This window comes from Rhinatrema bivittatum, chromosome 7, assembly GCF_901001135.1.
Source record: "Rhinatrema bivittatum chromosome 7, aRhiBiv1.1, whole genome shotgun sequence".
Classification (NCBI taxonomy): Eukaryota; Metazoa; Chordata; class Amphibia; order Gymnophiona; family Rhinatrematidae; genus Rhinatrema; species Rhinatrema bivittatum.
The window spans coordinates 201,194,084-201,207,425 of NC_042621.1; the positions used below are offsets into that span (position 1 = coordinate 201,194,084).

The 13,342-nt window shown below is 43.4% G+C and overlaps 1 protein-coding gene across 2 annotated transcripts in view; it reads left to right on the top strand.

Moving 5' to 3' along the window:
• The window catches only part of ANK3 (ankyrin 3), a 1,160,209-nt gene that overhangs the window by 827,432 nt on the left and 319,435 nt on the right, over positions 1–13,342 (top strand). For both annotated transcript variants that reach the window (XM_029609754.1, XM_029609755.1), the window contains one exon: positions 1,234–1,431. In XM_029609754.1, the coding sequence (XP_029465614.1) occupies positions 1,234–1,431 (198 nt within the window). The remainder of the gene's footprint in view (positions 1–1,233; positions 1,432–13,342) is intronic.

Genomic DNA, 13,342 nt, shown 5'->3' on the forward strand with positions numbered 1-13,342 from the left:
CCCAATATGGCTGGCCCTCTGATTCTTGTCCGCCTGTCCACCGACCTCAGAGTTTGGGAGCTGGTGCTGCTCTTATCACAAGGTACCATGCCCAGAGACTGAGTCAGCCCATGGCCCCTTGCTTACAGGTTCTGTGTCCTGGGGCCATGAGTGAGTTAACTCATTCCCTGCACACACTGCCTTGTTAAAACAGCAGCACTTGCTCCAGAACTCTGAGGTCAACAGGAGTGGCGGCCCGAGGTAGAATGTGTGCAGAAATTGAATCAGTGGAAGGGGGAGAGATAGGGAAGAAATCACAGATCCCCAAGCGTCACAAATCTGCCCTGAGGAAGGGGGGACAGGGAGGATGGGGGAACGCCTTCAGAAAACTGAAAGCTCTGGGAGCAGAACAACCACCTAGTGGGGGGCAGAAGACACATCTGTCACTGCTTATATATGACATGAAGCAATACTCTTCCTGCTGTACTATATCATAAACCAACAAAAAACAATTCTGCGCACAAATTGATGTACATACAAACAAACCAAACAATCACTCTCACAAGCTGCTTGGAAGACCTTAAATAAGGTCTGAATTGTACCAGCAAACAAATAACTGAAGGTGGAAGTTTCATATAAGGTGACCCTTGACTCAACCGGAGTTTAGCTGCGGATGTTTAATCATCAAGACCACCTTGCCCTCCCAGATAGTTCAGTTTTTTAATCACAAAAAAAACTTTTTTTATAATTATTTTTTGAAAATGTATTTAAAATGTCATTGTCCGTATTTTAGAAAAACTTAACTGAACCAGCCACCGCCATTGGAAAGACCCGATGCAGCTGCGTTTCGAAGGATTTGTTCCTTCCTCAGATGTCAGTGCTGATTTTGTTCCGGTGGATCAGAAAAGTAAATGTAAAGCAATCACTGCCATGGCTTACAACTGCTGATGATGCAGCTTGTGACAGTGATTATTTGGTTTGTTTCTTCTATATTATAAGGCATCAGATCATCATCAGAGTTCTAAGGCAGAGCTATGGAGTGAAGCATGATTTAAAAGCAATAATCAAAGCACACCTCAGCAAAACAGCAAAATGTGGAAAACAGCAGAAAAAAATAGATATCCATTCTAGATGCTATCTAAAGCACATAAAATTGAAACATTTTGAAAATTCTCTGTTTATTAGGTAAACAGAGAATTAATGTTACTGAACTGTAGCACAATGTTGTAACATAACTGTTTTCTGTGTCTGCAGAATGGCTATACACCACTGCATATTGCTGCCAAGAAAAATCAAATGGACATAGCTACTACGTTGCTTGAATATGGAGCTGATGCAAATGCAGTTACCAGGCAAGGCATTGCCCCTGTGCACCTTGCAGCCCAGGAGGGACATGTGGACATGGTATCCTTACTCCTCACCAGAAATGCTAACGTAAACCTTAGCAACAAGGTACAGTGCCAGCAAAGACGCCCTGACATTGTTACACCTAACTGAAACAGAAACCACCATGAAAATGGGTGTAGGCCTTGCTTTTTTTCTTTTGGATTAAAGGTGTCATGCTGTTTATTTTCAAGTATCAGTAGAACTATGAATTGTGTAAGCATTAATTTAATTAGGAGTGTCAACTAACACAATTAAAATTCCTTTCATTCCAGTTTCAGTATTATTCCTGAGATGGAATAAGTTGTTTAGCTTTTAAGTTTCTCCTTCAGTATTTATAGAAGGGCTGATGTAATAAACTGCAGTAGACCTGCCACGGGTTTGTGCACGTGGTGTAACGCGCATTTTCCCACACTAATCTTAAGCGTGTATGCAGTAATGCGGTTAGTGCGGGAAAATCACGCACACAAACTGCTCAAAAAGCCGTGGCTGGTTTTGCCTGAGTCCATGCTAATGACATGCAAAGGGGGAAATTAACTATTCATGGACAGGTGTTAGTGCAGGTTTTTTGAAGTGGGTTTTTTAGCGCTTGACTCAGGGCAGAAGCTAGAAGACAGATCGGAGAGGGAACAGGCACATCTCAGAAATGCTGAATACTTCCAAATCTCTGCTGCATGTCCCCCGCTCACCGGCATCTGCCCACATGGTCAGTGATTGATAATGAAGGGGTTAGGCATTGCTCTACCCACCAACAGTCCCACTCCCGGATTACTAACTTACTACTTAAAGGCTTTCAACCGAAATTCAATCACGGATCATCATATTAATGCGGATTTATGCACGGTTTATTGCATAGGGCCTTCAGCGTGCATTTTAGCGTGCATATCTGCGCGAATATTTGTTTTGCATGGATTTTCTGTGTGTATCTCATTTGCATGCCATCCCCTTGTTGCATCTTGCAGAGGCGCCTGCTGTTGCTGCGCACTAAAAAAATACGCACAAACAACTAACACCGGTCCCAGAAGTAGTATTGTCTGTAATGATTCTTTGTGTCTGGATTACTGTGGTTTATCAAGGTTTTGGATATCCAGGGTCTCTTTGAACTCAGTTTCTAAGTCACAGAATACTATCTAACATTACAAGTTAAACTGTTGTTTAACCCTGTGCGCTAGAGCAGTGGTTCTCAACCTTTTTTCTGTCGGGACACACCTGACAGATGGTTCTCACATGCGTGACACACTGACCCATGATCGTCACGGGGCTAGATGTAAAAGTACAGTTTGCATCCACGGGAACCCCCCTGACCCACAATAATGGATGTAAAGCAGAATTATGACATTCCCCATACAACTAACCCTACAAAAAAGATATTCTAGTTCTGGTGTCATCTCAGTAACAGCAACTCAAACTCCTTCCACTTCCAGGCTCAATAGCCCTACTTATGAAAAGACAGCAATTTACCACCAATGCATGTCCTCTTGAGAAAACACAACAAATAAGACTGATAAAACTCTTACATGCTAGTAAAATATCTCATCTCGGTAACAGACACAGAACCGACCTAACATACTCCCAGGATCTGTAGTAATGCACATAAACTAATCCGCACACAGTTACACCTGTATGGAATACACTCAAACAGGAGCAGCCCTATCTATGAAAAGGCAACACTATAAATATTAAATCAGGCCCTAAAAACCAATACATCTCTTATTAGGAAAACAGAACTAGCAAGCAGCTATAGATCCTCACACAGAAATAATTGTAAAACTATACTAATAAGCAGAATAAATGTTTCAAAACAGCTATGAACAGAATAACATCCAACAATTAAAAACTCATAAAAACTATTAAACATTCTCCAAACACCAATAAAATATTTCAAAAAAAGCAGACACATCACATAATATTAAATAATTAAAATGGCAGTCAATCAAGAAAAATAAACTTAAAAAGCTACCTTTACTTACCCCCTCCAGCAGCTCTCCTACTCCTCTTCCATGCAGGCTGTAGCACACAGCAGAAGCAGCAGTAGAGGCTAAGCTCTATACTCATGGTCCTCTTCCTTAATGCCCATGTCTCTCACACACACACACACCATACCAGTCATGCCCCCATGACCAGTTTCTGTCTCTCACACACCAATCATCTCCCAAACAGTCTTTGACACACACACCAGTCACCTTCCTGAACAGTTTCTCTCATGCCATACACACACACAGGCTTCCCACTCCCGTGTTCCACTTACATATACGGGCTTCTCACTCTCATAATCACTTTCTCTGTCTCACACACACTCACCAGTCTCTCACTCCCATGCTTGTTCTCTCCACATGCACAGGCTTCTCATTCCCATAATCACTTTCTTTCTCTCTCTCACACACACACACACACACACACACACACAAACACACACCAGTCACCTGATCTCTCTCATGCATACACATACACAGGCTTCCCACTCCCATGTTCTTTCAGATATACAGGCTTCTCACTCCCATGCTGTGTCTCACACACACCCAGGTTTCTCACTCCCATGCTCACTCTTCACATGCACAGGTTTCTCATTTCCATAATCACTTTCTTTCTCACACACACACACACACCAGTCACCTGATCTCTGTCATGCATACACACACAGGTTTCCCACTTCCATGTTCTGTCTTACATAGACAGGCTTCTCCCTCACATTCTGTGTCTCACACACACCCAGGTTTCTCACTCCCATGCTCACTCTCTTCACATGCACAGGCTTCTCATTCCCATAATCACTTTCTCTCTGTTACACACACACATACATACATACACACACACCAGTCTCTCTCTCATTTCCATGCTCGCTCTCCACTGCACAGGCTTCTCATTCCCTGAATCACATTCTTTCTCTCATATTCACACACACCAGTCTCTTTCTCTCATACACACCGTCACCTTACCAACCAGTCTCTCGCTCTCATGCATGTACACAGACACAGGCTTCCCACTCCCATGCTCTCTCTCTCACATAATCAGGCTTCTCACTCCCATGCTTTCTTTCACACACATCCAAACCCCCCCCCCCCCCAACAGCAGGCTTCTTACGCCCATGCTTTCTAACATACCCAGATTTCTCACTACAATGCTTTCTCTCTCTCACACACACACACACATCAGTCACCTCCCTGACTAATGTCTCACACTCTCACATACACATCAGTCATCTCCTTGAGCAGTCACTTTCATTGTCTCTCACATATACATATACATCAGCTCTCTGACCAGTTTCTCTCAATCTCACGCAGGCTGGCTGCTTCTTTCTCTCACTCACTTCCTCTTCCCCGCCCCTCCCCGAGCACAAATGGTAGCTGCAGCAGCCTCCTCCTCCAGCCCCCGCAAGCCAAGAAAGAAGAATCCCATCGGCCGCGGGAGGCTCAAGCTGCTCTCTCCTTTCCCGATTACCGTCTGCTTCGATTGCTCGGGGGCCGATGCCTCAGCCACCACTGCTACTTTAACACGCGGCACTGCTCTTTCTCCTTCCCACGCACCGCGTATCACTTCCTGTTCCGGGTCACAGGGGGGGCAGGCGCGGGAAGAGGCCCAGCCACAAGTGCCACAGCTTTTTTTAGCACTGCTGCCGTTCCCACCGGGCTTGAACGTGTTGATAGCCCGGCGGCAACGGCAGCAGGGAAGAAAGAGCAGCGGGAGAGACCGGGAGCACGCGACACAGCAGCCGGTGCTTGGCGACACACTAGTGTGTCGCGACACACCGGTTGAGAACCTCTGCGCTAGAGGGCACAATTTGCTGTTCATTGTCAGAAATCTATTCTAGCACCATTCTGAGCATCCAGCGTACAAATAATGTAAAAACAGCTTAGAAAAAGCTTTGTGAAAACCCTGAATCTAAACATGACAAAAATCCCCACAGATTTTATTTCTTAAAATTTAAAAAATATGACACAGAAAATGTTTTTGGACAAAGAAAATGAAAGGAAGATGGAATAAGATTCCCTCAGAAAGAGAATCAAGAAACAGCCAAGTCTATATTTTAAAAATATAGTTCTACTACTTTAAGAGAAAAATAAATATAGGATCTTTACTTGTAAACTGTGAGTCTATTTCAGTGATTTTATTACTTTCTTATGAGAATATGTCTGCATACTACATAAATTACATTTATGTAATTTCAAAGTAATTACTAGCAAATATATTTGTGAAATAATTTTAAAGCCATGGTAAGCAATAATATTTTAATAAAAGATACGTTTAGTTAAAAAGTGGGTAGGTTTGGTTTGCTTTGATTTATAGAGTATTATTCAAAGGCCTCGCAGCAGGAACTTCCAAGTTTGATGCGCCTTGATGACGTCCCGCAGATGGGTATTTAAACCCCAGCCACACAATGAGCAATGCCTAAGCAACAGGTCCATCTTCCTCTGGTACTACATGTTGCATCTCCTGCTCATCTTTCCTGTTTTCTCCAGCCAACCCTGCCTCATCTTTCCAGCCAGCCCTGTCTAGTCTCTCTAGCCTGCCCTGCCTTATCTCTTCATTCTGCCCTGCCTCGCCTAGTCTAGCCTTGCCTTGCCTTGCCTTATCCTCTCGGCTCTCCTACTTCTTAATTTCCAGCTCTGCCTTGTCCACACACTACCTTCCTTGCTATGTCAATTTCTCCTGTCTCATCTCTGCCTACTCTTGAGACTGACCTCTGGATTTGACCTCTTGCCTGGGCACTGACTACTCTTGATTGCCACCTGCCACTGACCCCTTGCCTTGACATTGACTTTCCTTGCTCGCTGCCCACCTCTGATCCTTTCCTGGCCCTGGACCACCATCTACGCTGTTCTCTAAGAGACTCTTACCTAAGTCTTGCTGGCCCCTGGAACAGAAGGTCTCAATCTATGGGAAAGGGGCTGGTAAAGGTGAAGCCCTAGACCAGTCTCCCACCAGAGAACCTCCACCAGTTGTTGGTGAGGGCTTATGGGGCCTGCCCCATAGGCTGCATCAACCTTACTGCAGTAGCAAGGGCACACTCATTACATCTTCATAATATCAGCTTGCCTGTTGCTTTACTGCATCCCCTCTTTTTTCTTATTCATTGATCTCCATTTAAACTAAAGAATGGGGTAGCAGGAGATGACTAACAAAATTAACATGTAACCCCCAAGCAATACAGGAAGTGGGAGGAGAAAAAAACAAAATTAATCAACTAAAAAAAGCAGAAAATGTATCTAGGAAGTGCAACAAATCAAGGGAAAAAAATTGGAAAACTATGACTACTAATGCTCGTAGCTTGGCAATAAAATCCCAGACCTGCAGACCCTAATGGTGGAGGCGGACTTGGACATTGTTGCGCTTCAGGAAATATGGTTCACAGATTTTTATGATTGGGATACGGCCATACAGGGCTATAACTTGTTAAGGAAGGATAGAGAGGACAGAAAAGGGGGAGGAGTAGCTCTTTACATCAAAAACAATATCCAAACAACTGAACTGTAAGGAAGGTGGGATACAGAAGAAGCATTATGGGTCATCCAAAAAAAAGATGATGGTACATCCATTTTTACTGGAGTGGTTTACAGGCCTCTGACTCAAATGGAAGAACTAAACAAAGATCTGGTCGAAGACATCCAAAAGGTGGGAAAGAAGGGAGAAGTGTTGATTGTTGGAGATTTTATTATGCTGGATGTAGACTGCAGCAGAATTCCTTCTGTGGAAACTACCTGAAGTAGAGAGATAGGAAATGCACTGCAAGGAGCTCTTTTCAAACAAATGGTAATGGAACCTACGAGGGAGGGAGTTATACTCGACCTAGTACTCACTAACGGATAATGTCTCTCATGTCTGGGTGGGTGCCCACCTCAGCACCAGTGATCATCAAATGGTATGGTTTGATATTGCAAATAGGATATAGAGAAGTCACATGAAGACCTGAGTTTTGAATTTCAAACATACAGACTTTGTCAAAATGGAGACATACCTGGAGATAGAACTAGAAGACTGGGAGAAAATGAGAGAGGTGAAACAACAATGGGCCAAACTAAAAGGAGCATTTACAAAGGCAAGAAATCTATATGTTAGAAAAATAAACAAAAGCAAGAAAAATAAGAAACTGATCTGATTCTCAAAGGAGGTGGCTGATAAAAGCAAAAAAGAACAGCATGCAAGAAATATAAAAGATCTTAAAAAGAGTAACACAGGGAAGAATATCTGGTGAAACTGAGGGAGACGAAGAAAGAAATCAAGAAGCAAAAAGTCAGGCAGAAGAAAGGATTGCCAAAGAGGTAAAGTGAGGTGACAAAACATTTTTCAGATACATTAACGCACAATTAAACTTTGGAATTTGTTGCCAGAGGATGTGGTTAGAGTAGTTAGTGTAGCTGTGTTTAAAAAAGGATTGGATAAGTTCTTGGAGGAGAAGTCCATTACCTGCTATTAATTAAGTTGACTTAGAAAATAGCCACTGCTATTACTAGCAACGGTAACATGGAATAGACTTAGGTTTTGGATACTTGCCAGGTTCTTATGGCCTGGATTGGCCACTGTTGGAAACAGGATGCTGGGCTTGATGGACCATTGGTCTGACCCAGTATGGCAATTTCTTATGTTCTTAAGGAGAAAGGTCCGAAGTGGTATAGTGAAATTGAAAGGTGACAATGATCATTGTGAGGAGAAAGACAAAGAAATGGCTGAAATATTAAACAAATACTTTAGTTCAATGTTCACTAAAGAAGACTAGTTAACAAGACTGTGGATGGGAGTGGAGTAAACGAAACTGCATTTACAAAAGAGAATGTATGGGATGAGCTAGAAAAACTGAAAGTGAACAAGGCCATTGGGATGTGCTGGCGGGTCCGCTGAAGGACCTATTCAATAGATCTCTGGAAATGAGAGTGGTGCCGCAAGATTAGAGAAGAACAGTGGTGGTCCCGCTTCACAAGAGTGGGAGCAGAGAGGAGGCTGGAAACTACAGGCCAGTTAGCCTCACCTCGGTGGTGGGAAAATTAACGGAGGTTATGCTGAAGGAAAAGATAGTGAACTATCTACAGTCAGGAGGATTGCTGGACCCCAGGCAACAGGGAATCACCAGGGGAAGGTCCTGTCAGACAAATTTAATTTATTTTTTTGATTGGGAGACTAAAGAATTGGATTGAGGAAGAGAGCTCGATGTGATCTACTTGCATTTCCGCAAAGCTTTTGATATGGTTCTGCATAGAAGGTTTGTGAATAAAATGAGAAGCTTGGGAGTGAGTGCCAAAGTGGTGGCGTGGATTACAAACTGGTTGACCTATAGAAGACAGTGTGTAATGATAAATGGAACCTACTCTGAAGAGAGAGCGGTGTTAAGCGGAATTCCACAAGGATTGGTATTGGGACCGGTCCTGTTCAATATCTTTATGAGCAACATTGTGGAACGGATAGAAGGTAAAGTTTGTTTATTTGTGGATCTGCAACTGAGTGGACACGCCAGAAGGAGTAGAGAGAATGAGACATGATTTAAAGAAGCTGGAGGAGTGGTTGAAGATATAGCAGCTGGAATTCAATGCCAAGAAATGCAGAGTCATGCATCTGAGGTGAGGTAATCCAAAAGAGCTATATCTGATGGGGGGGGGGAGGGCTGTTGTGCATAGAGCAAGAGAGGGACCTTGGGGAGAAAGTGTCTAGACTAGAGCAGTGGTTCTCAACAAGTGTGTCAGGACACACTAGTGTGTCACAAAGTCCTGGAAGGTGTGTCGCAGAGCCAGCAAAAGACTGATCTTTCCTCATAAGTCTGGGCAGGAGTTGGCTGACTTTTATTGGGTATGACAGGAAGCTGCTCTTGCTTCCTTCTTCTCTTTCTGGCCAGTGGGTGGGTGGTTCTCAACTTCTTAACCCAGATCAGCACGATATCACCAACTCCTATATATATGGGCCTGGCAGAATACCAACTTTATCTTCCTCTGCCTGGCCTGGTAGTGAGGCTGCTGATGCTGTCTTCACCCCATGGGGCCTGGATGTGAAAGCAGGAGCATGAGGGAGAAATGTGCGTGCTCTATAGATCATCTGCTGCTGCTGCCTCCTCCTCACTTCCTCTCCTCAATGCTTCTTGCCCTCATCTGCTGATAAAGAGGGAGGGAGACTCTGGATTGGACTGAAGTCTTTTCTGCCAGCTGGGAGCCATTGAGGAGAGGGAAATGTACTGGGCAGGAAGGCATGGGAAGATAGGAGTTCAAGAGTCTGCTGGGCAGGAAGGCACAGGGAGAGAGGGAGTCAGAGGTGGGGGAAAGAAGGTTTGGGTTGGTGGGTAGGGAGAGGTGGAGTAGAGAAGGGTTGGGGGCTGCTGGGCAAGGAAGAGAGATGTAAGTGGACAGATGGAGATGTGGGGCAGCTGAGTTGGGGGAGAGGGAAGTGGGGGGTGCTGAGCAAGAAAGGGTAGGAAAGAGGTGGTCAGAGGTATTCTGGGTAGGTAAGGGAAAAGGGAAAGGCAGAAAGATTTGAGCAGGGGAGAGAGGGAGCACTGAGAAGAGGATGTGAGGGGGTGAGGGCTGTTGGGAATGTTGGACAGGGATATGAGCATGTGAAGGGATGATTGACATATGAAGAGAGGTTGAAGAACCTAAATATGTATACCCTTGAGGAGAGGGGGGTGCAGGGAGGATCTGATACAAACCTTCAGATATCTGAAAGGTTTTAATGATGCACAATCGACAAACCTTTTCCGTTGAAAAGAAATCAATAGAACTAGGGGTCACGAATTGAAACTCCATGGAGGACGGCTGCCCAACGTCAGGAAATATTTCTTCACAGAGAGGGTGGGGGATGTCTGGAATACCCTTACAGAGGAGGTGGTGAAGAGAAAAACAATGAAAGATTTCAAAAGGGCATGGGATAAACACTGTGGATCCTTAAAGGCTAGAGGATGGAAATGAAGAAAGTGCATGGGGGTAACTTGCTGGTGTGGCAGTCACTACACTAAACCAATAAGCCATCATATTATTGATGCAACTCCATTATTGCTTTCTGCTTTAATGTCAAGGGGAAAAGAGGAATTAGTTTCAGACAGCAACCAACAAGAACATTGAATTTTACGGTCTGAGAAAACAAGTAACTTGCTGATGCAGTTGTTACTACCCTTGACCAATAAGCCTGACACTTTTGATGCAAATCCAACAATTCTCTCTGCTTCAACGGCAAGAGGGTAACAGGAAATTAGACTCAGACAGCAACCAACAAGGGCCCTGACTTTGATGGTCTGGGAAACTAAGGATGGGGTTGCCCTGTATGGCATGGCAGATGCTACCATAGGCTTGCTGGGTAGACTGGATGGACCGTTTGGTCCTTTTCTGCCATCATATTCTTGGTTTCTGTATTTCTATTCTCTTTTTCCTAGAATATATTCTTTCTGTGCTTATATCTAAGGGTGATTTCCTGTTTTGCTATAGTCATTCCCCTTTTTAAAAATCTCCTTCTATTAGTGTTCTCTTGAGTTCATGCTGTAAAATTATTCTTCTGTGGCCTTCATGGGATCCTGATAAAGGTTGTAAGAAAACAAGTCTCTCTCTCTCTTGCACTATAGGGCAGATAGCTTCAGTGAAAAGAATTAAAAATAACAGCTTTAAAACACACATACCTCACAGCAGCGAAAAATAATGGAAAACTCATATCTTGTACGTGTGTCAGACTCACACGGCCACTAATTATGCATGGTTTAAGTCATGCTCTCAGTAAACATACTGCAGTATAATACAGAAGAGAGAAATATCAAACTGGAAATAATTACCTGACACAAGTTCGCAAGAGAATTTGTATATGTAGAACTAACTTAACTAGTCAGGTGGACCATAACATTCTCACAATCCATGGTACACGCCCATTTCATGCCAGCCATTTTTAAAACCATAGGGAACCCATCAAGCATATTCATTAATATTGATTATTTTAAGCACCCATTCATTCTCAGAACCTAATAAATGTTTACTCACTAATCAAACATCATCTAGCCCATACAAACAATTCAGCAACATAGAAAATACTGGAAAAGAGGACAAATGCAGATTCTGTTGCATGCAATTGGAGATGGCTTCCCTTCTCGTGGCTATGATGTGCTGATGTCAGAAGGCCTGCATGCTGAAAGTTAAAATAAGAAATGCTATAACACTGTGGTATCAAAAAAATTATGGAGCATGACCTGACAGAATTACAGAGAATGAAGAAGTTGTGATCACATGGGACATTCCCATTCCAACTGATAAAAAGCTTTGTACTAGTAGACCAGATAGTGGTAAAGTAGGAAAACCACAAGAATGGTATTGCTAATGGAAGTATCTGTACTGAGTGCAACTATTTTGTTTGATGTATGCAGAGAGATTATCAAGTATTAAGAGGTTCAATCAGATATGGCAGAAAGATAAAAGAATAGTCCCATTTGTGTTGGATACCAATGGCCTATTAAAATAACTTTGAGGAACCTCAATATGTTATCTGTATATATTAGCTCCAGAGGGAAAGTCTTTGATACAGTGTAAGTATTTAGAAGATCGTTAGAAGTAAAATGAGAGATTGAGATCCTAACCAACATATGCTGGCTTAAGAGTGGAATTAACATATTATTACAGCAGATAGCTGCAGTGTCCACTTGAGCGATGGCCCATGAGTTGTTCAGAAATCAGTGATCTAGTTTCACTAGATAATAGTGAAAAAACCAAAACAGCTTTCAAAATTTTTTCTGGTGCTTATGAAAATTTGTCTGCATGTATACATTTCCCATTTTTTTCCCACTGATACAATACCATGAGTATTGTATGACTGAGGAAGCCTTGTGCCTTGTATCTGTCCATTTTCCTTTCTAGGGCTCCCATTGTTTCCTTTTTCCCTTGGGTTCCCAGAGCTGCAATTGCTGCCACAGCTGCTTACCCTGGCAATCACCAGTTCACATACAGTTCAAAGTCTATTGGCCAGTCTCTTTTCAGGCTAGGCATCTCAGAATTACTGGTCCTGTTCTTCTGCAACAGGCTGGTGCCTCTGTTTCTACTTCAACAAGGTGAGGCTCCCACTGGCTGGCCACTTTCCTCTGTATGACCCCACCCTATTTAAGAAAGTAGGTGGTCACACAACAACCCTCTCTTGTATAGAGAAGGAGAAAAGAGGAGACCCAAAGAAAGTAAAATAGCTTGGCAACAGCAATAACAAGAGTGAGGCAAGGAAATATCGAGCAGTGCAGGGCAGGAGAGAGCAAGTAGACTGGTGGTATTAAGAAGGGAAGTAGAGTTGGTTGGGAGCAAGCCCTGGCATGAGAGAGTGATGGAGGTAGGTGGTCTGGTGGAATGGAAGTTAGTGAGGCAATACAGCTGGGGAAGGAAAGGGTTGGAGAGGGTCGCAAGAGAGGAAAATGGTCCACGTGTGCCAGAAGAAGGAAGAGTAGTGGAACGAGGTATTCATACATCGTGGAAATGAGTGTGTGTGGGGGGGGGGGAGGGGGGCTATTGAAAAATGAGGAAGGAAGGCTGTTGGGGCTGGAACAAGTGAGATGACCCAATGTGGTGAGGTGCAAGAAATAAAGGGGCAGCTGAATGAGGTAGCAGAAGCAGGCGGAAACAAGATGGAAGGCACCAGTGGCAGAAGTTACATTCTGTGGCAGTGATCGTGGCCACAGAGTCATGGTAACCCAGGGATCATGACCATAGTGTGCAGTCCAAGGACCTCACAATTAGCTCTTTACCTTTTGGGAGTTCTGATGAAAGTCAGCACAATAGCACACTGATTTCTTTGGCCCATTCTGGTAAACATGGCTAAGCAGGAGAAGCTTTTAAAATGTGTCAGCACAAATATCTTCTTAAGAATTATATATCAATTGAAATAAGAAATGGAGATATGAATAAATCTGTTTTAACTGTCAGCTGAATTAACTAAGAAAAAAACATTTTTCCTGGTACTGTTTCTTTAACATCAAGGCCCTGGAATTGATTTTGGCTTAGCTTTTGCCTTTCTTATCCACTATCTTGCAAGTTATCACAGGCAACCTCCCTCT